Genomic DNA, 26,718 nt, shown 5'->3' on the forward strand with positions numbered 1-26,718 from the left:
CGAGACCCATCAGGAGGGTGCATGAGTTGGGCGTGGAGGGTCTTGGTGCACCCTGGGGTGCTGAGCGCCAGCAAGCAGCAACTCGTCCTTTTCACGCCGGCTGATAGGACTGTTGTCCTTGAAAAGGTCTGTGTCAGTCAGCGATCTTGTCCGAGTCAGAACCACTCCCTGATCAATAGCCCTCAGCCTGACGTTTCCTCTCTTTGTAGCCAAGTCCACGGGGCCTTAGTTTCATCAAGCCCAAGCGGGGGAGGTGGAATGTGGCAGCACGGGGTCTGCCGGGGAAGGAGCATTGAGGTCACTAGGAGGTCCTTCGTTTGTTGGATCACTTAGTGGGTGACGGGCAACAGTGGGTTGCTTGCGGTCTCCATTCCTTAGAAGCGGGGCAGGACCGGCTTCCATGCTCCTAATCAGACTCCCCGCCCGTGTTTCCATCTTCTGTCTCTGTCTTACTCTTTCTTCCTTTGGGTCTGATTTTGTCTTACCTAGTTTCTCTCTTCTGCATGCCTGTCCCATATTGTCAAGAAAACCCCAGGTCTCTTATTTTACTGCCTTTCTTCTTTTCTTTTCTTTTTTTTACCAGCCATCTTACTCCTAGGACCTAGAAGAATCAACTTAAATCCCTATTTTAACTTTCTCAAGTCATCTCCATGCTAAAATAAAAACCATGAGGGGCGGCTGGGTGGCTCAGTCAGTTGAGCGCCTGACTTCAGCTCAGGTCATGATCTCACGGTTTGCGGGTTCGAGCCCTGCGTCGGGCTCCGTGCTGAGAGCCTGGAACCTGGAACCTGCTTCAGATTCTGTGCCTCCCTCTCTCTCTGTCCCTCCCCTCCTCACGCTGTCTCTCTTTCTCTCTCTCAGAAGTAAAACAATAAAAAAATTTTTTAAATAAAAACTGTGACTAGTTTAATTTTTGTCTCCATCTTATGAACTTTGTGAAATAAGATATTAGCAAAAAGAAATGTAAAAACAGGGCAGAATTGCTGTACTTTGGGGGAAGAAACAAACCAAACACATGGCTTTTTGTTCTTCTTCCAGAGCAACTGTCCACATTCAGGTGAACGATGTGAATGAATACGCACCCGTGTTCAGGGAGAAGTCCTACAAAGCCACGGTCACTGAGGGCAAGCAGCATGACAGCATCCTGAGGGTGGAGGCCGTGGACGCAGACTGCTCCCCCCAGTTCAGCCAGATTTGCAGCTACGAAATCGTCACTCCAGATGTGCCATTCGCTGTCGACAAAGATGGTGCGTCAGAGGGGTGGGCCTTCCTCAGCAGGGCGACGGTCCGTGGCCAGGCCTGCCCGCTGGCGGGACTCCGATCGGAGACCAGCTGCGTCTGTCCCTTCGAGTAGCAGTACCGTGAGCTGGGGGCGCAGGCAGAAGACTGTCCGCTCTGCTCTGCAGGCGGGGAGACCAGGATCGAGGTGCTGGCAGGTTCAGTGTCTGCTGAGGACCCGAGTCCCGGTTCCCAGGCGGCCCTCTTCTCTCTGTGTCCTCGCACGGCGGGGGGAGAGCCCTCGGGGATCCCAGTCTGGGGGCCCCACACTCACGACTGCATCCAGACCTAAGTTCCTCCCCCAGGTGCCGCCTCCCAACACCATCACACTGGGGGCTAGGACTTCAGCGTTCAGACTTGGGCGCACAAGCATTCATAGCAGAGACCTAATGGTGTCTGGTCCGCTCTTGTGTTTTTTTTTAACTCTGTCCCCTGAAAGCCTTTTTGCTAGCACCTGAAGTCGTGTGCTCTTTTGTTGGGTGCCCTTCTTTTTCCCTCTTCCACCAAGGTCTAATAAAACCCCCCACCTGACATGTTTTTAATCTGTACCTTCCCACTTTTCCATCAAGTGCATCTGAAAAGACTGACCTTTAGTTGGTCTGTTCTCCACTAGATTTGGATCTTCGGCCTCATCTTGAAGATGAAGGGTTCTGCCTTTAGTGCCAGATCCTCCTGTCCTTGGTAACTGAGCAGGATGAACTCGTGCTAGAGCTTCCTGTTAGGTTACGGCTTCTTGATAGTGGTGCAGTGTCTCTGTTGTTAATGCACAGTCCAGAATCTCTGATGAAATTATGGACATTGTACACACTTTGCAGACATCTGTTCCCATTTCAGAAGCAGGCTCCTGTTCTAGTAGGTGGGGTTGGGAATCTCTCTCTCTGTCTCTGTCTCTCTCTGTCTCTGTCTCTCTCTCTCTCTCACACACACACACACACACACACACACACACACACACACGGTAAATCTTTTAGCAAGAAATATTCTCTGTCTCTCTCTCTCTCTCTCTCTCTCTCTGTCTCTCTCTCTCTCTCTCTCTCTCTCTCACACACACACACACACACACACACGGTAAATCTTTTAGCAAGAAATATTTAATGCAGCTTGCTTTAGTATTTAGTATTTGAAGTACTTGAATTACTTTGTCTTCTTTATTCTCTTATATGTTAACTACTTAATCTTAAAGCAAATATAAAACCAAAGAAGAAGAGCTGTGAGAATAAACGGAGGTTGAAGTGTGTAGACTTATTCCTTCTGTCTCAGCAGCCCTTCAGGACACATTTAGTGTAAATTCAAGCTCAGGAAAGCCAGACCGAGCGTTGATTATCTCAAGAATACGTTTGATTTCCGTGTCTGTGTTTATAACAGAGCATGTGTACTTTTTTTTAATTAAAAAAATACATGTTTTAAATGTTTTATATGTTCTTGAGAGAGAGCAAGCATGAGTGGGTGAGGGTCAGAGCAAGAGCGGGAGAGAGAACCTGAAGCAGCTCCAGGCTGAGCTGTCAGCACAGAGCCTGACACGGGGCTCGAACTCACAAGCTGTGAGATCATGACCTGAGCCAAAGTCAGTTACTTAACCAACTGAGCCACCCAGGTGCCCCTAAAAAAATACTTTAACATTTATTTATTTTTGAGAGAGAGAGAGAGAGACTGTGAGCTGGCGAAGCGGCAGACAGAGAGGGAGACACAGAATCTGAAGCAGACTCCAGGCTCTGAGCTGTCATCCCAGAGCCTGACATGGGGCTCGAACTCGTGAACCTCGAGATAGGACCTGAGCCGAAATCAGACGCTTAATCGACTGAGCCCCCCAGGTGCCCCAGAGCACGTGTACTTTGTATTTTAGCACAGCTTTGCCTTCTCACTGTTGTTTTTCCTTCTCTGGAAGGTTATATAAAAAACACGGAAAAGCTAAACTATGGGAAGGAACAGCAGTACAAGCTGACCGTCACCGCCTACGACTGCGGGAAGAGAAGGGCAGCGGAAGATGTCTTGGTGAAGGTCAGCGTCAAGCCCGCCTGCAGCCCCGGCTGGCAAGGTGAGCTTCATTCTCCTTTCTGCCCTCACACCTGTCCTGATGCGTCACGTACCAGGGGCCCTAACGTGTGAGTCCTCCTCCTTCCCCACCCCCGGCTCTGTGGGCCGACACAGGATGGAGCAAGAGAATCGAGTACGAGCCTGGCTCGGGCCCTCTGGCCCTCCTCCCAGACGCCCACCTGGAGACGTGCGGGGAGCCCGTGGCCTCGGTGCAGGCGACGGTAGAGCTGGAGACCGGCCACATCGGGAAAGGCTGTGACCGTGACACCTACTCTGAGCAATCTCTTCACCGGCTGTGCGGTAAGGGGCCTTGCTTGATGGCCTTCAGTGAGGGCAAGAGACACCCTTTCAGATGGAAGAGTGAAGGGGGGGGAAGGGGGGGTGTTCATAACCCTAAACAGAACAGACTGTGGCTTTCTGGCATGGTCGTTATAGCCTTACTGGCTACCTGTCACGCTGGGTGGGCTTCAGGAGGTACATAAACCCCCTAAAGCCCGTTCAGAATGCTACCTGTGTGGGCATTTTAGGAACCTGTGATGCGAAGAAAGTATTTCTCTGACGTACATTGAGGATAATCAAGAGAGAGGGATTAATTATGTTAAGTGGAGTGAGTTTGAAATGAGATGTTTATCTAAGGACTGAAGAAAAAAATACAAGTAAAGCAATAGCATTTGGCAAACGTGAAGTAGAAAGCGAAAACTAAGGGCCCTCCTATCTAATTCCGAGGCTCAGCGGACTCTGTTTACCATAAACATTACGTGAAATCCAGAGACCCCGTGGTGACGAATCCTATCGAGGCCTCGCCCTCTGTCTTCACCAACAGTTGTGGGTGTTTCTCTGGTCTGTCTAATGAAGTAGAGGGAGGTATGGATGCCTGTCGTGGAAAATGCCGAGGAAGAGTGGCTCACTTGGCCAGTGAAGAGGTACCCGTAGCTTCCACGAGCTCTCCGTGGTCAGAGGGTGTGCTGCGCCTCAGGAGCCTCTGTCACTTCTGCGGGTGGCGCTTTGCTGTGTCCCCTGTCTTTCCACCGGCCTCATTACAGCCTGTAGGTTTAAGCAACTGGATTTCTTACATAACGGGAATACGCGAAAGCGAAAAAGCTCATCCTCTGCTGGCTTATCCTAATGGTTAATGTTCGCCAGTGTTGCCTGACTCTGGGTCCAGATATTCACATACTGAAATCTACCTGGAAGGTGGGAGGACCAGGACGTATTTTAAACTGTATATATTTAAGTGTAATGTTTAAAATGTATTTTCTCTCTCCAGGGCCATTATCTTTTATGGTATTAAGTGAACATTTTCTCAGCAGAACAGTTTACAGTTAGGGAGGAAGAGTGGAAAGAATTTCCTCTCTTTCCCTGCACGCTCTGCACTTGTGTGTGTGTTTCCTTCGTTCCGTGTGCCCATCAGGCCTACAGAGGAGGTGGTGGTGACCTCATGTTTACTGAGGAATTCAGTTGGGAGTAGAGGGGGATACCTTCTCACTTTTAGGAAGGAAGCGGCAGGCACTGACTGTCATTTGACCGAGGTCGTATGTGAGGTCATGCTGCTCCTAGGAGCAGAGGACCAGGTGACCGGGAGAGCTCGCAGAGTGTTCCCCCGTGTGGGCACAGTTAATAGAAGAATGAGCTCGGCCGTATGTAACAACTGCTGGAAATTTTTTCCATGTTTCTTCGTTAACTGACTCCATTTCTAGGAATTTACGCTAAGGGAATAATCGTGGAGTCACATGGAAGTCCTCGTGAAGCCAGGGTTTGTCATAGAAAAGAGTGGGGACAGTCTCAGGATTGTCCGAGATTCACCAGGGAGATCAGTTAAATAAGTCACAGTGTTTCTGTGCAGTGAAGTGCTGAGACATTTTCAAAATCTGCTAGGGAAGAATATTAATGGGAATGTATGTACATATATACATCGTAGGAATCTATTTTTTATAATATGTGTATATTCGTAGAGAAAAGACTGGAAGTGTTTGCACCCAGATGTTAATAGTGGATATATTTGGGGGGGTGCCTGAGTGCCTTGGTCGGTTGAACATCCTACTCTTGATAGCAGATCGGGTCTCGATCTCAAGGTTGTGAGTTCAGTTCCCATTTTGGGCTTCACACTGTGTGTGAAGCCAATTTGAAAATGAATTTAAAAAAATTTTTGTTAATGTTTGTTTATTTTTGAGAAAGAGAGAGACAGAGTGTGAGCAGGTGAGGGGTAGAGAGAGAGGGAGACACAGAATCTGAAGCAGGCTTCAGGCTCTGAGCTGTCAGCACAGAGCTCGACTCGGGGCTTGAACCCATGCACCATGAGATCACAACCTGAGCTGAAGTCAGACGCTTAACTGACTGAGCCACCCAGGCGGCTCCCCCCCAGTTTTTTTAAAATAGTGGATATATTTATTTGAGTGGGATTATAAGTAATGCTTTCTTCCTTTTATTCTTTTTTTAAAGGGGGTTTTTGTTGTTTTTTTTTTTGAGGCAGAGAGAGAGAGAGAGAGAGAGAGAGAGAATGAGAGGGGGATGGGCAGAGAGAGGAGAGTGGATTCCAAGCAGGCTCAGTGCTGTCCGCGAAGAGCCCGATGCGGGGCTCAGTCTTATGAACCGTGGGATCATGACCTGAACTGAAATCAAGAGCTGGACAATCAACCAACTGAGCCGCCCAGGCGCCCCCTTTTTTTAAAAAAAATACCCCCAGTTATTATTTATGGTTTTTTTAAAAAATAAAAGCCTTTATTTTTGAGCAACGTAAGCGGGAGCTAGCAGATTGTGTAACTAGAAGATAAGGGTGTTGCCTCAGCGTGGCCTCGAAACTCCCACCTCCCAAGTCCTTCGCGCCATGTGTATTGAGTGTTTTCGTGTCGGCTTAGGCGCTGCGTCTGGCACCACCGAGCTGCTCCCGTCCCCGAGTGGATCCTTGAACTGGACTGTTGGCCTCCCCACCGACAACGGCCACGACAGTGACCAGGTCTTCGAGTTCAATGGCACCCAAGCAGTGAGGATCCCAGATGGTGTCGTTTCCGTCAACCCGAAAGAGCCTTTTACGATTTCTGTGTGGATGCGGCACGGGCCTTTCGGCAGGAAGAAGGAGACGATCCTTTGTAGCTCAGACAAAACAGGTGGGTTACTTTGGCAGTCAGGGCGGCGTACTTGGGTGGCCGCCACAGTGGTCGCTGGAGGCGAGGCCCCTTATTCTTGCCCAAAAGAGGCTCCCGTAGGCTGGCTGGTGACACACATCCTGAGTTCTGTGCCCAAGCGCAGTGTCCTCCAGATGCTGTACTGGTGTTTGGTGGCTCGTTTTACTCCGTGAATTGGGCCCCACATCTCAGGAAAACCCAAGTGTGCGTGTTTCTAAACCCTGCCTCCGCCCCACTGGAGAGTTCATTTATGCTGATCACCGATAAGTGTTAAACCCGTGTCTTCAGAATCCATGAAGGAAATAGCTTCCACTTCTCTTTTGGGTCTTAAGTTGGCAATTCACTGGTAGGAATTCTCTTGGCAGACATGAACCGGCACCATTATTCACTGTACGTCCACGGCTGCCGCCTTACTTTCCTCCTCCGCCAGGATCCTTCCGAAGAGAAGAAATACAAACCTGCAGAATTCCACTGGAAGTTGAATCAGGTGAGTGCCTGGAGAACTCATTGATTTACGGCCTTTCAGAGCATATAACTAGGTATTGCAGCTTTATACAGGACCAGCTGTGTATGGGCAGGGTATGTTTATATTTGTGAATAAATAGAAAAATAGAAGAAAGTTTTGCAATGTATGTAGACGCTTTCGGCACAAATCTGTTATAGTAACTATAGTCTAATTTACATCTTTAGCTTCTTCTGATGACATTTAAAAACAACCTTATATTACTGGTGGGTTATAGGATAGCAGATTAAATCCTTTGAATTCCTTTCAACTGAAAGCCTAAGGTTTTCATTTTATAAGTGTGTATTTTACACACCCAGTATTAATGTAAAGAAATTACATGCTTTAAATTCAAAACACTGTGTTGTAATTTATTGAAATTTGCAGCACTTGCTTAAAAATTGGGATTGAGATCCTTGTATTTGTTTATTCATTATTTAAAGCCTTGCCTCCGAAATTGTGCCAAGGAGCCCCCGGGGTGCTCTGGCAGATTTAGGGGTGCCACGGGACATTTTAGATTGTCACAGAGCCAGCAATCTTGACATCTTTCAGAAACCACACAAGCTACTAGCTTGCGGGAGTTTACTGTGTCACCGTTAGGTCACGTTATATCCCTTTTGATGATAGCATATCTTTGCAAAGCTGCTTTCCCAACAGTTTCTGTGATAAAAAGCAAGTATCACGTGAAAAAAAATTGATGCATTTCAGGAAACAAGGGGGCGCTGTATACTGAGGAAGCCTTTCCTTTAAAATCACAGCAGGTGTTTCTTTTCTTTTTTTATATTGGAAAGCAAGAGAGTGTGCGCACAAGGGGCGAAGAGAGAGGGATAGAATCTTTTTTTTTTTTTTTAATTCAAGTTAGTTAACATGCAGTATAATAATGGTCTCAGGAGTAGGATTTAGTGATTCATCACTTATATATGACACCCAGTGCTCATCCCAGCAGGGGGCCTCCGTAATGCCCATCCCCTGTTTAGCCCATTCTCACACCCACCTCCCCTCCAGCAAACCCTCAGTTTGTTCTCTGTGTTTAAGAGTCTCTTATGGTTTGCCTCCCTCTCTGTTTTTATCTTTTTCCTGCCCTTCCCCTGTGTTCATCTGTCTTGTTCCTTAACAAATATTCCTTCACTCCAAATATGAGTGAAATCCTATATTTGTCTTTCTCTGACTTCTTTCACATAGCATATACACTCTGGTTCCATCCACATTGATGCAGATGGCAAGATTTCATTCTTTTTGATTGCCGAGTAATACTCCATTGTATATGTATACATCACATCTTCTTTATCCATTCATCAGTTGATAGATATTTGGGCTGTCTCCTAATTTGCCTATTGTTGGTAGTGCTGCTATAAATATTGGAGTGCATGTGTACCTTTGAATCGGCGTTTTTGTATCCTTTGGATAAATACCTGGTAGTGCAATTGCTGGGTCATAGGGTAATTTTGTTTTTAATTTTTTTTTTTAATATTTTTTATTTATTTCTAGGAGAGAGAGAGAGACAGCGTGAGCAGGGGAGGGTCAGAGAGAGAGGGAGATACAGACTCTGAAATTGGCTCCAGGCTCTGAGCTGGCAGTCAGCACAGAGCCCGACACGGGGCTGGAACCCACTAACCGCGAGATCATGACCTAAGCGAAAGTCAGACGCTCAACCGACTAAGCCACCCAGGCGTCCCTGTTTTTAATTTTTTAATGTTTATTTATTATTGAGACAGAAACAAAGCATGAGTGGGGGAGGGGCAGAGAGAGAGGGAGACACAGAATCCGAAGCAGGCTCCAGGTTCTGAGCTGTCAGCACAGAGCCCAACACGGGGCTCAAACTCACGAACCACGAGATCATAACCTGAGCTGAAGTTGGACGCTTAACTGACTTGGGGACACCCAGGTGCCCCTTGAGATCCTTGATTTCTGCTCTTATCTTTATTATTTCCCTTCTTCTGCTGGTCTTGGGCTTTACTTGGCTATTCTTTTCCCAGCTCTTTTAGGTGTAAGTTTAGGATATGTATTTGAGACATTTCTTCTTTATTAGGAAGGCCTGAATTATGACATACTTCTCTCTTAAGACTGCCTTTGCTGCATCCCAGAGGTTTTAGACTCTTGTGTTTCATTTTCATTGGCTTCCATATACTTTTAAGTTCTTCTTTAATTTCCTGGTTAATCCATTCATTCTTAAGTAGGATGTTCTTCAACCTCCAACTATTTGCGGTTGGTTTGCAAAGTTTTTCTTGTGGTTGATTTCAAGATTCATAGTGTTGTGGTCTGAAAATATGCATGTTATGATCTTGATCTTTTTACACTTGTTGAGGATTGATTTGTGACCCAATATGTGATCTGGTCTGGAGAATGTCCCATGTGCACTTGAGAAGAGTGTGTATTCTGCTGCTTTAGAATGAAATGTTCTGAATATATTGGTTAAGTCCATCTAGTCTAGTGTGTCATTCAAGGCTGTTGTTTCCTTGATCTTCTGCTTAGGTGATCTGTCTGTTGCAGGGGAGGGGCAGAGAGAGAGGGAGACACAGAATCTGAAGCAGCCTCCAGGTTCTGAGCTAAGTGTCAGCACAGAGTCCGACGCGGGGCTCGAACCCACGAACCATGAGACCATGACCCGAGTCAAAGTCGGATGCTTAACTGACTGAGCCACCCAGGTGCCCCTAGACCCCCTTAATTATGATATAATGATCTTCTTTCGTTACAGTCTTTGTTTTAAAGTTTAATTTGTCTGGGGGTGCCTGGGTGGCTCAGTCAGTTAAGCGTCTGACTTCAGCTCAGGTCATAATCTCACAGTCCACACAGTCAGTGGGTTCAAGCCCTGCTGACAGCCCAGAACCTGGAGCCTGCTTCAGGTTCTGCGTCTCCCTCCCTCCCTCTCTCTCTCTCTCTCTCTCTCTCTCTCTGACCCTTTCCCACTCGCTCTTGCTCTCTCAAATAAACATTAAAAAAAAAGACTTACAAGAACAGAAAATTTCTCTGTCCATTGTCTTCTGACATAAGACGTTGCATTGAAGTCTGATGACAGTCTGATCTTCTTTCCCTTATAAGATACTTGGTTCTTTTGTTTAGGTGACCAAAGGGTGTGTTTCTTTTCTTTTTTAAAGCCAATTAATTTTATGTACGTGTTTTGATTGTTTGGGCTCTGTTTTCCCAGATATGTGGTGTGACCTTTCTTAGTATATAGGTTAAAGCAGCTTGGTATTTCAGGCAACTTTTTGGCACTACAGTTCTTAACCCTCCCTCATCACTGCTTTGCTTTTCTTCTCTGGGGACCCTTCGCCTTTGGTTGGCATCCTTTATCTATGTTTTCTGTCACTTTCTATCCAAGTCATTCCTGATTCGTCAGCTCTCATCTGAGTTGCTCCGGTCCTGATCAACATACTTCCGTGTTTTGTGTCACCTTCCTGACATCTTCCAGCGTGTTCTCAGACAACACATGATCATTTTCATGTGTGTCGCAGGAGTGTCTTTCCATCAGTTTGCTTTGTTTCTCTTGAAAAGTTCATATGGGATTAAATTGTGATCCTTTATCCTTCTCCTCATTTTCACATACAGTTACTTTTCCTGCACTTTTTTTTTTTTAAGATTTTATTTTTGAGAGAGAGAGAGAGAGACATCATGAGCAGGGAGGGTCAGAGAGAGGGAGACACAGAATCTGAAGCAGCTCTAGGCTCTGAGCTGTCAGCACAGAACCTGACACGGGGCTTGAACTTGTGAACTGCGAGATCATGACCTGAGCTGAAGTCGGACGCTTAACCAACTGAGCCACCCAGGCGCCCCACTTTTCCTGCACTTTCAAAGGAGAGAGTTGGCTAGCACGATCCTTTTTCTAGTGTTAGGGCTCTGCCTCCCTCTTCTGTTACCGTCGTAAAGCTTCTCAACAGGTAAGTACCGCCTCACCGCCCTCTGATATCCCCTGGATCAGAAGCCCCAGTGCTCTTCTCCACCTGCGTGCGTCTTACGGTGCACACGGGCACCGGACTGAGCAGTGCTGTGCGTGCCGTCTGCAGCTTTGGGCTGTGCCCCTCCTGATCACCCAGTTTTCCAGGAAATTAGAAAATTATGCCAGTTGTGCCACTGTCTTGTCTGTGCTCTCAGGGACTTTTGACAAAAGCCAAATGGACTTTCAAATGCAGTGTTATTCTGCTAATCGCCCGGAAACCTGCCATACTTTAAGAGCTAGGTGTAATATAAATCGCTTTCTGAAGGAGCTTATATTACAGAACTTGTCTTAAATAGAGAAGCTAAAATTAAGCTATTATCAGCCTCGCAGGTGATTTGCCTGCCGTGCAGTTCCTTCATTTAAAAAGGTTTCATGTAATATATAAACGTACGCATACACTGTGCATATGTAACAGGCATGTGCAGAGTGTTAGAGGCTTGGATTTTTTTCTGTATAAACTCATTCAGGAGCAGCTGCTTTTCTCTGGGGGATATTCTTTGGTAATTTCTTCATTTGTTGTGATATATCTGGTTTGTTTAACTTTCATTGGTTCAGGTTTTTAGAACGTGTAAATTGGTCAAGCTTATTTAGAAATACATTTTTAAAAATACGGGGAGCCTAGGTGGCTCAGTCAGTTGAGCGTCCAAATTTGGCTCGGGTCATGATCTCAAGGTTCTTGAGTTCAAGTCCTGCATCAGGCTCTGTACTGACAGCTCAGAGCCTGGAGCCTGTTTCCGATTCCTCTCTCTCTCTCTCTCTCCCCCCCCACCTCTCTCCCCCATTTGTGCATGTGTGTATTCTCTCTCTCTCAAAAATGAATAAACATTAAAATTTTTTTTAAGAAATAAAAACATTCTCCCATTCCATCTCTTTCTCTGCCTGTCTCTGGTCTCAAGTACCTGCCTCTTCCTCTGAAGCCAAAGATCAGAGAGTGCCAGACCCAAAGGATTTGGAGGCTGTTGATAGCACTTTCCTTTGGCACAGGGGTGGGGAGGGATGTTCATTCATGATGGGGAAGGAATACAGTTTAATTTATCATGTCCTCTGAGCTGTATGCTCACGTTTATTTACATCATCACCTTTCAGTTAAAAAAGGAAATACATGAGCTACAGCATGGCTTATTCTGAAATGGGAGGTGGTTTTCATTTGGATCTGGAAAAGGCATGGATCTTGATGGGCTGAGCCTGCTCCGTGGGAGGCTGTCCAGCTTCTGGATACAAGAATCTCCTGGTGTCACTGCTAGGAATTTACCCAAGGGATACAGGAGTGCTGATGCNTATTTTTAAATGTTCAAAAAAAAAAAGAATCTCCTGGTGTCAGTCTGTTGGCAGAAGAGAACCGGGCCCTGTCACATGAGCAGTGGGCACCCCCCGCTGGTCTGGAATGTCCTGGACGGGATAGTGGTGCCTTGGCCCTTTTAGGTGGGATGTGGTTGAGTGAGATGTACATTGTTGTTAGAGTTTTAAGAAATCCTTTTCCTTTTTCGGAAGACATTAGTCCTCATGGGCGACTTGCTCTCCGTACCCAGTTGTTTTGCTTTCATGGTCTCTGGACGTGCGGGAAGGGAGACCCCTCATGCTCTGGTTTCTCCCCCGACCTCTCTCAGGTCTGTGATGAGGAGTGGCATCACTACGTCCTCAATGTGGAATTCCCAAGCGTGACTCTCTACGTGGACGGTGTTTCTCACGAGCCCTTCTCTGTGACCGAAGATTACCCGCTTCATCCATCCAAGATTGAAACTCAGCTCGTGGTCGGGGCTTGCTGGCAAGGTAATGGACGGTCCTTGGCACCCTCTCCCCGGCGTCGGGGATTCAGCCCTGCCGCCTCGTGGCCTTGGTGGTGGAGGCAGGCTTGTCCCAGTGTTTTACCTGCATTGCCTTCATCTCTTCGTCCCTTCTCCTGGGCGTGGCTGTTCTGGGAACACTGCTGATGCCATACTCCGGGGGTGTCACTTACGGTTCGTTCTAGGACTGCAGCAGCCGGCACCCTCCCCGGGAACCCGGGAGGAAGCATCACACAGAAGGAGAGGGCGAGTGAGGGAGTGGTATAAGTTAGTCTGTTCGTCGAAAAGTTCACAAAGACAAAGGGGCCACAGCTGACCATCAGGCACGAAACTGGGAATATACTTTGAGCCAGAGGACCCTTCCAGAGTGTTCAGTGCTGGATAAGCTGGGCCTGTGGGCTTCCGCAGGGCTGTGCTGAAAGGGACTCCATGAGAGGTGGGATGGGGTAGGACAGCAATACCATTTATTAGTACTTTCTAACCGGTGGGCCACGTGCCCATTACTTTCCATAGTGGTAAGTCTGTGGGGAAGGAACAGTTTTTATCCCCATTTTATAGCCAAAGAAACTGAGGCTCAGAGCCCAGGGTCACCCCACCTGGTTAATCGTGGCATCTGGATTTGAAACCATAAAGCTGGTGCATTTAGGGCCCGTGGTCTAATATGGACCCTTCCCAGGATAATTTCTTACTAATCTGTGAAATACAGCACATAGGATTTCTGAGGCAGCCAATTCGATTGGAAGAGAGTCATCATGGCACCAAAAGGCAAATCTTTTGAAATGGGCAAATCTTTTGAAATACCTGGGCTGCTTTATTGACAGATGGAGAGAAAGCTCTAGCAGCCAGCTCAGCGACTGCTGGGATTTGAAAGCAGTGATGGGCTTTGTGATGTCTGCAGCAGCACAGCATGCTGGGAAAATGGCCATGACACTAATGCCTCTGTGTTTTGTAGCCGACATTTAGACCCAGAGCAAAAGCTAAACTTCACAAGTTAGTGGCAGTAGCACAGAATTTTTCCTGTCCAAGGTCACGGACCTCTCAGTCTGCCCTCACGTGAACCCGCACACTTGGCTGGGCCACCATCGCGGCTAAACAGACCTTGTGCATGTTTTTTCTCCCTGTGGGAACATTGCACCCTTGAGGTCGGTGAGAAAGATAATAAAATAGCCCAGTGCCCACGACAGCATTGCTTTAATTTTAGAGAATTTGAATTTCATCATTTTCTCGAAATCCTTGCAAATTAACAAGATTAAGATAGCATTTTATTTATTTATTTATTTTTTTAAATGTTTTTTATTTATTTCTAGGAGAGAGAGAGAGAGAGACAGCGTGAGCAGGGGAGGGCCAGAGAGAGAGGGAGTCACAGACCGAAACAGGCTCCAGGCTCTGAGCTGGCAGTCAGCACAGAGCCCGACGCGGGGCTCGAACCCACGAACCGCGAGATCATGACCTAAGCGAAAGTCGGATGCTCTACCGACTAAGCCACCCAGGCGCCCCTAAGATAGCATTTTAGAGTGAACTTCTTCGGCTAATTCTAGGTTTAATTTCAGGGACGGTTCATCCATGAGAAAGTAGAATTTGAGACCAAGGAATGAGAAACAAATTATCAGGGAAATAGGAATTTTTTAGTTGCTGGGTCTTAACAGCTCATTGTNAAAAATATTAAAAAAATAAATAAAATAAAATAAGAATAAAAATATAAGTGCAAACCTGAGAGCTTTGCTGCTTGGGTTAAAATAAAGCCCCGTGTTCTGTGATGACTCCTGGCTCCTGTCGGTGCCACTGCGTCTTTCTACCGGAGCTTCTCAACGTCCTCCGCCAGAAAAACACACCTAAGTTCCCGAACCAGACACGGGGTTTATAAGATGTCACCAACCCGGAGGAAGGTCTCCTTCCTTCAGCGGATAAGGAAACACAGTCTGTACAAGTTCACGGTGGAGAGCGCGTGCTGTGGGCAGCAGCCCCACCCACATCGGCTGAAATAAATGTCGCTCCTTTTTTTTATTTATTTATTTATTTTTTCCTCCTTCTTCTTCTTAACATTTACTCATTTTTGAGAGACAGAGAACCGGCAAGGCTGGGGCAGAGAGGGAGGGAGACACAGAATCCGAAGCAGCTCCAGGCTCCAGGCTGTCAGCGGGGCTGAAACTCATGAACCATGAGATCATGACCTGAGCCGAAGTTAGACACTTAACCAACTGAGCCACCCAGGCGCCCCTGAAATGTCATTCCTGCTGGTGTTCTGGAGGCACCTGGGGACATTGTGGGAGCGCAGCCGCATGCGCCTGGNTCTTTTTCTTCTTCTTAACATTTACTCATTTTTGAGAGACAGAGAACCAGCAAGGCTGGGGCAGAGAGGGAGGGAGACACAGAATCCGAAGCAGCTCCAGGCTCCAGGCTGTCAGCGGGGCTGAAACTCATGAACCATGAGATCATGACCTGAGCCGAAGTTAGACACTTAACCAACTGAGCCACCCAGGCGCCCCTGAAATGTCATTCCTGCTGGTGTTCTGGAGGCACCTGGGGACATTGTGGGAGCGCAGCCGCATGCGCCTGGCCGGCCCCCAGTGCCCCCGCTGCTGCAGCACAGGACGAGCTGTGGGCTGTGGAGTGCTCCCGCGACGGGATCTGGAAAGTGGAGATTCTGTGCTCAGTCCCTGGGTGTGTCCTCCCTGGCCTGGCGTTGCTGTCAGGACACCGGCCCGGGGCCGGTTAGAGGGTCAGTGGTTAGAAGCCTCAGGTCCACTGCTGCTTATCTGTTAATCTGGGTGAGTTTCTTAACCTCTGAGTCTCCCTTCCTGGTCAGAAAGAGTGGGTAAAAACATCGTCATTTCTCTGTCACTTAAAGGTTAACGTCTACACCAACGTGAACTCATTCTGAGCTTTCAAAAGCTACATGCTTTTACATGTTTACCATGCGCATACCAGGCTTTGGATGCTTATTCGTGCTGTCCCAGTTCGTCTGTATGGACGTCCTCCCTGTGGGACAAGAGCGCGCGGGCCCGGGGCTCGGCATCGCTGGGCCCGGCACGTCGCTGCCCCACCCAGTAGCAGCAGCTGGAGATTGTGAGTTCAGTGGACGAGCTGCTGTTCACCTGATTTTGAATTCGGCCCGTGATTAGGCAAGGTGCACGTGGACGACGGGATGAGGGAGGAACGACGAGAGGCAGGGGGCGGGGGGCTTCCGAAAAGGTGATCNTTTTCTATTGTCTTTGTCTTGCTTTCCTACAGAGTATCCAGCATTTGAAAATGACAATGAAACCGAGCCTGTGCCTATGGCCTCTGCAGGTTGCTGGATCTTTCCCTACGGTTCACTCTTGTGTTTCATTTAAAGACATCAATTCATTCCACGTTTCGCATGAAATGCCCAAGTTGCATTTTGGTCCCAGACACCTTTTGAGCTGCTGCTTTGCATTATGCGTTCCCCCCACCCCGCCCCACTTCACGGGATTCACCCTTTTCTGCCAGTTCTGACTGCAGTTGAAGTGAGGATAAACGACTCATTAGACTTATTAATGCTCCGCGCTGATGGGACCCCCTCTCCCCCATGGGACCCCCTCCCCCCAAAATTTTACCCTGAATCCACCACAGGCGGTTCCCTGCTGAAATCTCACCGGCCGCATCAGGGAGGCCACCGCCCAGTTCCCATGCGGCTGAACCATGAGACAGGAAGAGACTCATTTCTAGATACTCTGTTCTGACCGATACTAGATTTTAAACATAGGTTTCTTAGAAATCTCTGTCCCTGGTGTTGGCTCAGTGTCTAAAGTCCTATCAGGAACGAGACATGCTCTCACCATCAGTCATTGGTCTCCTTAATCATTTTGTGAGAATAAGCTGCTTTTTTTTTCTGTTTGTTTTTTGTTTATTCATTTTGAGAGGGGGGTAGGCATGCACGCAAGCGACAAGGGGCAGAGAGAGGGGGAGAGAGAGAATCCCAGGCAGGCTCCAGGCGGCCAGCACAAAGCCCGGTGCGTGGGACTCAGTCCCACAGCCCTGGGATCAGACTGACCGAGCCACCCAGGTGCCCCGAGAACCAGCTTCTTTTCACCTGCTTTTTGGCTCTCGGCTACGGTCTGACAAGGACCACTTTCTGGGTTTCTGTTTTCTAGAACACCCTCAGTTGCCAGCTGTCCTGGGGACAGGCCCAGTGGGGCTCAGCCAGATAGCGCAGGAGGCCTCTTAGGTGTGGACAGGGGTAGTGGGTAGTAAGCACCCTTTTCTCTCTCTAGTCCTGTGCCTCTGGGGCCGGCCCCGAGTTTGTATGTAACCCCAGCTGTGCTCAGTTAGAGAAAGCCACCCAGAGTGTGGCCCAGCTGATTGAGAGGGCAGTGAGTGGTCCACAGGGCTGTGGGAAGTGTCACCTGTGCACCAGGCTGACGGTGCAGCGTAGGCCACCTTTTCCAGGGGGTGGCCGGTTGTGTGGGGACACTCGTGGGACCTCTTGGCTTCGGGTGAGGGACCCCCACACCTCTTTTCTCCAGGCCATGTGCATGATCATAAACGACTTAATTTCTCCATTGCGCTTCCATATAGATTGCAAGGCTAACAGGATGTGGTACGAACTAACCCGCATGTCCCTCCATCAAGCCGCCGCCACCGGTAACACTGCATTGAGAGGTGAAGCAGGAGGGCCCGCACCACACACGTAACTGCCTGCTTTGTTCCCCTGCGTCCCTCAGGCGGCGACCTGCACATGACCCAGTTTTTCCGGGGTAACCTGGCTGGCCTGACCGTCCGTTCTGGGAAACTCGCGGACAAGAAGGTGATTGACTGTCTGTACACCTGCAAGGAGGGGCTGGACCTGCAGCTTCCTGAGGACGGCAGGGGCGTGAAGGTAACGCGGGCGCCCGCCCACCCGCACGGCGCTCGCTGCTTCTTGGGGCATGAGGGTGCGGGCTGTTGGCAGAGGCTCGATCTGTGATCGCTCTGGACCTGCTTTTACTCACGACACCTGACAGCAGACACACTGGGGGTGGCCCACTGACCGGTCCCCAGCTCTCCCGGCGCCTGCAGGGTCCCACAGTTCAGTTCACTTCCTACACGGACTCCCTGGAGTTAGCGTGGCCCCCGCCCCCCGGGGGAGGCTCAGGCCCGCGAGGCTGCCCCCCCTGCAGAGGCCAGTGGGGGTGTCAGGCCCTTGGATTACTCACACTTCTCTCCAACTTGGCTACGAAGTTGGGGGTCCCCATAATCCCCCCTTCCTTTCAGTTTCAGTAATTTGCTTAAGCTACTCAGAAAGCACTTAGCACCGCTGGTTTATTATAAAGACCGCAGCCCAGGAACAACGGGATGGAGTTGTGCAGCCGGCAGGTGAGGAGGGAGAGGAGGGAGCTGCCCACCCTCTCCGGGAGCGCCTCCCTGCACACACTGGAAGCTCCCAAACCCGGGCCTTGCGGGGTGTTTACGGAGCTCCTGTTACATCAGGCACAGCCGGTTGAATCACTGGCCAGAGATCAGGGCTGGGTGTGAACGTGCCGGCCCTGTTCACATGGCTGTCCCTGTGGCAGCTGGCTCCGTCCTGAAACCCTCAGCCCCCCGGAGTCTGCCTGGTGACACAGACGCTGGTGTGCCTGGAAAGGGCTTAGTACGAGTAACTAAAGGTGCTCGTACTCGGGAAATGTCCAGGATTTTAGAGGCTCTGTGCCAGAAACTGGGGACAGAGACCAAAGACAGGTATTTCTTTCTTTTTTTAAAAAAGATTTTATTTATTTATTTTAGTTTATTTATTTTAGCACACACACGAACAGGGGAGGGGCAGAGAGAGAGAAAGAGAGAATCCCAAGCAGGCTCTGAGCTGTCAGCACAGAGCCCAGTGCAGGGCTCAAACTCACTAACTGTGAGATGATGACCTGAACTGAAATCAAGAGCCAGATACTTAACTGACTGAGCTACCCAGGAGCCCCAAAGATTTTTTTTTTTAATGTTTATTTTTGAGACCGAGCACAAGTGGGGGAAGGGCAGAGAGAGAGGGAGGCACAGAATCTGAAACCAGCTCCAGGCTCCATGCTGTCAGCACAGAGCCCAATGCAGGGCTCAAACCCACGGACCGTGAGATCGTGACCTGAGCCAAAGACAAAAGCTTAACCGACTGAGCCACTCAGGCGCCCCAGATTTAATTTTTTTTAAGTAATCTCTATACCCACCATGGGGTTCAAACTCACGGCCCCAAGATCAAGAGTTGCACGTTTCACCAGCGAAGCCAGCCAGGCGCCCTATATCTCTTACATCTCAGATAGGTTTGCTCCGTGGGGATTTACCCTTGAAGAAGAGGGTCTCATCACTGCCAATTCTGTGTCCCTTTCCCCTCCAGGTCACTGATTCAGATCGATCCCCAAGCTAACCCTCTTTGCCAGAGGCTTTGTGCTTTCGGCTTCTTGCAACTAGAGCCCCTTTTCTCACCTTTCTCTGGTATGATTTCAGATCCATACCAACCCCAGTCAGTTGGCGTTGACCTTGGAGGGAGACGATGTTGGGGAGCTGGATAAAGCCATGCAGCACGTCGCCTACCTGAACTCACGGCAGTTCCCCACACCTGGGATCCGAAGACTCAAAATCACCACCACAGTCAAGTAGGTGCTGATTTCTAACTATCAACCTGCCTTTGCCTGTGACTCTTGAGAAGAAAATGTGTATATTTAGATTTTTAAGACAGTCCAGCCTCCTGTCTGTAAAGACCGGTGGGCCATCGCTTGTTCCCAGAGGGTTTGACGGCGTTTACCAGTGTGGAGGAGGCCCGTTCCCAGAGGGCCACAGCCTCTGCCCCCAGGGCCTGGGGAATCCTGCCTGTTGCACCCTCCATGTGCCATTGTGGGTAGCCTGCAAGACCGCTTCTCGAAACTCTGACCCTTGCCTTCTCCGTCCCTTGGCAGGTGTTTTAATGAGGCCGCCTGCATCTCAGTGCCCCCGGTGGACGGTTACGTGATGGTGCTGCAGCCGGAGGAGCCCAAGGTCAGCCTGAGTGGGGTCCACCATTTTGCTCGTGCGGCTTCGGAATTCGAAAGCCCAGAAGGGGTTTTCCTTTTCCCTGAGCTTCGGATCATCAGCACCATCACGAGAGAAGTGGAGCCCGAAGGGGAAGGGGACGAGGACCCCACAGGTAACAGCTCTCCTGCCTGGGATAGTCACCCTCACCCTGGCTCGAACCCGGGGTGGGTGGGGGCGTGAAACCCCACTGCTGCTGCTTTCTTACTGGCTTCTTTTTTTCTGGGAGTTTGAGAGATTTGGATGTCTTCATGCTATACTTGGGTCGGCTTCTGGAATCTGACCCCTGGACGAGAGCTCATGCTCTTTGGTATCTGTGCTGCTGAAGAGAGCACCCATTATGCTCTTTGGAAACCCACCCGGAGAGCCCTCGCCTCATCTTGCAGTGTGACGTCCGCATCTGAGATGCCCTTGGGGAGGCTGGGAGGGTTCAGGCCAGTTGCAGGGCCCGCTGCCGCTCCTGCTGAGTGGGCAGGGGCCTGTCGGGGGGCCAGTCCTCCCAGACACATAAAGCACCCCGACCCTTGAAAGGGACTCTCCTGGGCCTCTGTCATTGATTTTTCAAAGGGCTTGTGAGCTCAAGGAGAGCTAGCAGGCCACCGGGTGCGGCCACCCCCCCGGCCCACGGCCTCTGCTATCCGGGGTTACTGTGTCCTTGCAGTTCAAGAGTCGCTCGTGTCCGAGGAGATCGTGCATGACCTGGACACCTGCGAAGTCACGGTGGACGGGGAGGACCTGAACCCGGCCCAGGAGAGCCTGGAGGTGGACACGGCCCGCCTGCAGCAGAAGGGCATCGCAGTGAGCGGCTCTGACCTGGGCATGGTCTTCACGGGTGAGTGTGGGTCACGGTGCCGCCTCCTGTCTCCGAGCTCTGGGGGTCCTGGAGGCAGCGGGGAAGGAGAGGCTCACCAGGATCGGTGGGGGCTGCACGTGCTGTCCCAGCAGGAAGGGAAGTCGAGCACACGATGGCACGCGCCCCAGAGAGGGACAGATGTGCCTGCGCACTTGCATTTCTCACCCACAGCTGGAAAGCCACAGTGCGCGCATGTGTGGTCCCGCCGCCCCTGTGGCTGACCCCAGCCTGCCCTGACCCTGGTCTTGCCTGCAGCCACCAGGCAATCTTCTCACCTCCTCCCTGCAGGTGTGGACACCATGGCCAACTATGAGGAGGTTCTTCGCCTCCTCCGCTATCGGAACTGGCACACCAGGTCCCTGCTTGACCGGAAGTTCAAGCTCGTCTGCTCAGAGCTCAATGGTCGCTACGTCAGCAACGAGTTTCAGGTGGAGGTGCGTGCAGGGCCCACGCTGAGAGGGGCCAGTGGCGGGTGATTGGGTGCCCGTGTATGGCCCCAATGCTTGCAAACACCATTTTTTGCAGCATTCATGCGGGCCACGGCCTTGGCGCACCAGCCTTTCCCTGCCTGGGGGCTGCCTCAGGTCCCACCTGCGCAGGTTTGGGTGGGCAGGGGTGCATCCAGCGTGCCCATCATGGAGGCCTGAGGTGGCTTTGGAAGGAGATGGTCAAGAGCTAGAGGCAGTTGATACCTTGTGAGTAGGGCCACAGCGGTTTGTTGAGATTTGACACTGTTTTACAAAGAGCAGTTCCCAGGGACCCAAAGATTCTTTGTGGCCTGCAGGCCCAGGGGGAGGGGCACTGTGCTGTCTGCAGACCCTGGTCGCGGTGACTCAGGGCATGGTGGTCAGAGGGTGCTCCCCCCAGCTCTGAAGTCTTCCACAGGCCTGGACTGCAGCCCCTTAATCACTCACGGCTTCCGTGGTCTGGAGAAACGGGCCCAGTTACTCTCTGCAATTGCGTGTCTGCGCGGTGGCCTCAGCAGCACGGTGCTCAAGTGACGGGACTAAAGCCGACACATGTTTGTTGGAGGCGAAGGGTCACAAATTTAAAAGGAAACGAATGACTAGGATTTGTGCTCTTTGATGTGGCTGTGGTTTGGGGGGAAAGGCAGGGACACGGGCTGTGTCAGTGCTTCTCAGGTGGCCTGTGGTGAGGGACAGTTGTGGCGGTTTTGCTGTTCTTTTGTGGACAGGTTCCTCTACAAAATACAGTTAGAGGGAATCATTAGAACAGCGCCGTGTTTCTTGGATGTGCGAAAACGTCAGGTAGTTAAACGGCGTCTCAGTGCTGACCCTCAGTTTGCTTCTGTTCTGTTCTCGTCCACCCGCCAGGGCTGGTCCGGGGACCCCTTTGCATAGCGCTGGTCCTCTTAGCTCCTGAACTGCGTTTCCGCCTCTTGGACACGTTCAGGCCGCCTGTGTGTCTCTCTGCAGGTGAACGTCATTCACACGGCCAGCCCCATGGAGCACGCCAGCCACATGGCCGCCCAGCCGCAGTTCGTCCACCCGGAGCGTCACGCCTTTGTCGATCTCTCAGGTCACAACCTGGCCAGCCCCCACCCGTTCGCAGGTAGGCCTGCGGGCAAGCAGCAGGGCCGGCTGGGTCAGGCGGGGGGTGGGGCGCGGGGGACACCCTCCTGCCGAGAGCCCGGCCCCAGCTCCGAACAGCCATGGCCGCAGGCCACCCGACAGGGACTCAAGTAGCCCAGGGCAGGAAGTGGCTGGACGTGGGCTTGAAACCTGTGCTGAGACTCTGCTCACATTTCTTCAAGCTCTTCCGGGTCAGATGCCGCATCAGTGTGCGTGCGTGCGTGTGTCTTTCTGTGGAGGACGGGGCTGAGGGCACGACCGCCCCCCGGGCCGGGTCACACCACCACAGCCCCGTGTCCGCTCCTCTCTCTGCAGTTGTCCCCAGCACCGCCACCGTTGTCATTGTGGTGTGCGTCAGCTTCCTGGTTTTCATGATCATCCTGGGGGTGTTCCGGATCCGGGCTGCTCATCAGCGGACCATGCGGGACCAGGACACCGGGAAGGAGAACGAGATGGATTGGGACGACTCCGCTCTGACCATCACCGTAAACCCCATGGAGGTAGGTGCAGACCAGCAGCCCCCGTGACAAAACCGCAGCGGGCAAGGGCCGAAGCTAGGCCCACCCCAGAGAAGCAGCGTGGCCGTCACGTCTCCGTGTTTCTGTGGCTTAAATGTCATGTGATCCACATGACAACTCAGTGAGGGACAGGTGGGTAAACTGAGTCTCAGAGAGGCCTCACTCAAGCTCGTGCCACCCAGCGAGAGGAGAAACGCACTCCCTGTGCATGACAGCCCCTGTGGGTGGGGAGCAGAGCTGTGTTTCCCCTTTGGTCTTGGACGAGGTGACCTGTCAGGCGTCCCCTTTGTCTGCGGCTCCCGGAGGGTGAATGGCACTGGACACCAGGGTCACGTGCCATCTCTGTGTCAGACATACGAGGACCAGCACAGTAGCGAGGAGGAGGAGGAGGAGGAAGAGGAGGAGGAGAGCGAGGCCGGGGAGGAGGAAGATGACATCACCAGTGCCGAGTCGGAAAGCAGTGAGGAGGAGGAGGGGGAGCACGGAGACCAGCAGAGCGCGAACCGGCAGCAGCAGCTGGAGTGGGATGACTCCACCCTGAGCTACTGAGCCCCCACCGCCCCCGCAACCCCCCCTTCCGCTTCAGGAGACTCCGCTGCCCCAGCCTCAAGGGTCCACGGTGTACAAAGTCATTCCGGCCAGTAGGTCTGCAGACCCTCCCCGCTCGGTGTCACACCTGCCCTCCACCCAGCTCGCTCTGAGCTCCCCGCGGCTCGCTCTGCGCAGCCCCCTCACGCCTCCAGAAAAGCTGCAATCCCTGGACTCACTGACAAAGGGTTAAAATTGCTCCCTCCCGCCTCGTAATCCTTTCTTCTTTTTTTAAAGTCTTTATTTTTTCCAAACTAGTGCATGTATAAAATGGCAGAATGGGGGTTAATATGTAGATGATGAACTGACTTTTTAATATTTTGTAAATAAATTGGGATTCCTCGTGTCCTCCGTGCTAGTGTGACCCAGGACTGGCATGCAGAGTAAGGCTTGAAACACAGGAGAGGCCCCGCGGGCTCCAGCCCCACCCCCACTCCGGAGGAGAGGGACCTGCCCCGCTTGGGCCCAGCTCAGTGCACACCCTCAGTGGGTGCCCCGGCGGTTCAGGGGGCACGGACTTCCCCGCAGTGCTCAGCAGCGGGGGACCGGATCGGGAGCCCTCACCGGAGGCTAGAAACAGCCAGCTCTTTGCTTTGGGATTCTACCCCTTTCTGGTCTGGCAGAGGGGTGGGGGTGCCGGGGTTCCTGGCCTCTTTCACACACTCCTCTGAGACCGTCAGCTCCTTGCACAGGAAGCTGGACTCCTTGTGTGCAGCCTCAGGTTCGTGCCTCCTCGACGTCCGACGCCCTGCCGGTGAGTGCGCGCACCGATGGCGCGAAGTGTCCGGCCACTTGGCGTGGAGACAGAACCGGCCTGCGCGGCCCGCACTCAACAACGCCTGAGGCTGAGTGCGGGCTTTCCCCCCAGCGGCCCCAGAGGCGAACCCCGCTCCCCAGGAGTGAGAGGCCCTGCTGCTCGGCCCGTGGGGGGTGGAAAAGGAGAGGACAAGTCATGAGCTCAAACCCCGACAGCACTTTGTTTTTAATTTACATGTAAAATTTTAGATTTCTAAACCTGGGGGGGAAATAATCTTGAATACTGTTCTGTGATCATAACTGCTAGTTTCGCGGACACTGCGGCTGTCATGCGTCGTGTGTGGCCGCCCCTCATGTCCTGTCGCTGTAGCTGCTCTGTGTAGACAATGGTAGATGCTAAGGCAGACCCTGTGCGGTGTCACTTCGCAGATGTGTATATTGATGAGGTCAGAAAGTGTCCCCGCCACAATAAAGTGCTGGCTCTAACTCCCGTGGGCGCGTGCTGTCTCGTCCTGGTTTTGTTCTAACCCTGCGCTCGCTGGTTTGGTTTTTGACCTGAGAACACAACATAAAAAGGCTTTTATTTCTTTCAGTAGGCTGTTCCCTCTCACATGAGGGCTTCACAGAGTGCCCTCCGTCGGCTGTGTTGAACTCCCCTTCCCCATACAGAAACACGAAAAAAACTTAAAAAAACAAAAACAAAAACAGAAAATACTCTCCTCGCCAAGCACCCAGGCCGTGCATCGGAGCCAGAAGGCCGGGCAGCACACAGGCCCGTGTCAGCAAGCATCACGGAGACGTACACTCGGCTTGTCCCACTTCCAAGCGGGTGCAGGGGGCCGATGACCTCAGCGCTTAGCTGGGACCAGAGTGTGGTCGGCAGTGGTCCGTGGGCAGCACTCCCCACGTGTGGACTGCGCCGCGTGCCTGCTGCTCACTGACCACAGAAGGCAGTGGGCCCTTCCTCTCTTCGAAGCCCCCGCCCCTGTCCACAGGGCAGCTGCTCCTGACTCTGCCCAGCCTCATGAGGCCTCTAACACATAAGGATCATCTGCGGGCTTCTAGAAGCCCAGATTCCTAGTCCCCTGTCCAGAGCTGGCTTCAGACAGCTAAAGAGGCCCAGGAACCTAGCATTTCTGGAGCTCCCCAGACTCCCCCTAAGGCTAAGCCTGAACTGCTTCAGGCTAAGTAAGTACCGTCAGAGAGAGAGACTCCACCACGGACCTTGCTCAGGTTTCTGGAACCTGATTTCTATTTCTCAAGTAGGCTCCCAAAGGAGAGAGTTCTGGAGATCAGGTCCTGCCTTCCTTAAAACCTGCTTTACGAGGCAGGTCAGAGCCAACTGCACAAAGTACTCTGACCTCGATCCATGGCACGTTGAGCTAAGTCAAGCTCAGGTCTGTTTAATGTCCTGAGGACCAGCATATAGAATACTTTAAGGGGGTGGAGGCCGTTCTGAGCCACAGAGGTTCAGTAAGTAGTTTGGCTGTTTCGTTTTGTTTTCTTACCCACAAACAAAACTGCTTTACAGCAAAGAGAGGAGAGGATTTCCCGTACCCAAGAGTCACTTTAAAAGTGGAAAGCAAGCATCCCTGATTCTAGTGGGTACCCAGACTTCCTCTGGGAGCTGCCCCGCGCTCAGCCCGTGGGGAGCACAGAGGTGGAGGGGGCGAGCGGACAAGTGGGCACCAGGTAACGGCCGGGCGCCAAGCCCTGGGCAGCGCGGTGGGAGCCTGGGAGGAAGGCAGGCTTCCCGGTGGGGAGAGCAGTCTTTGCTGGGTCCCGATTCACCAGCTGGAAGACTCGTGGTTACGGTCCTTAGCGAGGTGCAGCCTCCGAAGGGCTCGACTCGGTGTCTTCTCAGCGAAGCGCAGGGCTGTGGCTGAGGACGGCCCTCCCCTGCACAGAGGATGCATTTCCATTTATGGCTGTCGAGTTCCTGAAACATTTCAAGTCATAAATAAATAACCAGTGTAAACAAAAGGCAGTCTTGTAGGTTCTTTCCCGTGGGGTGCGGTTCAGGCTCTTGGGCCCCGGAGGACAGCTGAGGGTGCCTGGTTCCCAAGGCGGGCGGCCGGCTGCCTCCGGGCCCCGGGTGGGGGGAAGCTGCAGGAGCTGCTATTGCCGGTTATCTTTGGACACGTTGTGGGCCAGCCAGTTCACTTTGGTCTTCCAGCTCTCCCGCAGGGCTTCGTTAAACTTCACCCGGAAGTGCTTCAGAGCCTCCTCCTCGGTCTTTCCCAGCGCCAGAGAGTCCTGGGGCAGAGTCATCAAAGCAGTGAGCTCAAGGCAGAGGGGGCCCGTCCTGGCACACCCCTCCGCCCGACCGCCGTCAGTTCCCTCCTGAAGGAACTGCGGGAAGGGAATCCGGAGATGGCGCCACCGACCCTCCCTTGGGAAGAGCTCTTTGTTCAGCTCTCAAACCGGGACGGCCTCCTGACCCGCCCTCAAAGTAGGATGCCAGCCCCAGCCAGGAAGCCAGCCCCCCAAAGCCCCAGAGCTGGACAGGTGGCCTCGCCTCCCGCAGTGGACATTAACCCCGGGAGGTGGTGGCACAGCAGGGGGCGGCTTTGTTCTGCATGAACCGGGGGGCACCAAGAGCGGCTGGAGACCCACCAACCCTCCGACCCCCGGCTTCTCCCAGGCTGGAAAGACACAGGAAGGAAGAGCATTTTTCAACGGAGAGGGAATGTATCTCATTCACTGTCTTGTACGAGTGTAACCACCACAGCGGTGGACCCAGGGAGTCCCGACACCCCTGCAATGGCTCAGG

The 26,718-nt window shown here is 51.7% G+C and overlaps 2 protein-coding genes across 2 annotated transcripts in view; one reads left to right on the top strand and one right to left on the bottom strand.

Annotated features, from left to right (window-relative positions):
- The window catches only part of CLSTN1 (calsyntenin 1), a 41,782-nt gene extending 17,347 nt beyond the window's left edge, over positions 1–24,435 (top strand). The window contains exons 5-19 of the mRNA XM_077763968.1: positions 1,039–1,247; positions 3,164–3,313; positions 3,427–3,612; positions 6,168–6,416; positions 6,800–6,921; positions 12,478–12,640; positions 15,886–15,942; positions 17,337–17,491; positions 19,078–19,226; positions 19,527–19,753; positions 20,300–20,470; positions 20,780–20,925; positions 21,928–22,063; positions 22,399–22,583; positions 22,953–24,435. Of these exons, the coding sequence (XP_077620094.1) occupies positions 1,039–1,247; positions 3,164–3,313; positions 3,427–3,612; positions 6,168–6,416; positions 6,800–6,921; positions 12,478–12,640; positions 15,886–15,942; positions 17,337–17,491; positions 19,078–19,226; positions 19,527–19,753; positions 20,300–20,470; positions 20,780–20,925; positions 21,928–22,063; positions 22,399–22,583; positions 22,953–23,150 (2,503 nt within the window). The 3' untranslated portion in view covers positions 23,151–24,435. The remainder of the gene's footprint in view (positions 1–1,038; positions 1,248–3,163; positions 3,314–3,426; positions 3,613–6,167; positions 6,417–6,799; positions 6,922–12,477; positions 12,641–15,885; positions 15,943–17,336; positions 17,492–19,077; positions 19,227–19,526; positions 19,754–20,299; positions 20,471–20,779; positions 20,926–21,927; positions 22,064–22,398; positions 22,584–22,952) is intronic.
- A 72-nt stretch (positions 24,436–24,507) lies between these two features.
- PIK3CD (phosphatidylinositol-4,5-bisphosphate 3-kinase catalytic subunit delta) overlaps positions 24,508–26,718 on the bottom strand; it is a 44,258-nt gene continuing 42,047 nt past the window's right edge. The window contains 1 exon segment of the mRNA XM_077763843.1: positions 24,508–26,201. Within this exon segment, the coding sequence (XP_077619969.1) occupies positions 26,064–26,201 (138 nt within the window). The 3' untranslated portion in view covers positions 24,508–26,063.

Source organism: Crocuta crocuta, unplaced genomic scaffold (genome assembly GCF_008692635.1).
Source record: "Crocuta crocuta isolate KB4526 unplaced genomic scaffold, BGI_CrCroc_1.0 scaffold13, whole genome shotgun sequence".
Lineage (NCBI taxonomy): Eukaryota > Metazoa > Chordata > Mammalia > Carnivora > Hyaenidae > Crocuta > Crocuta crocuta.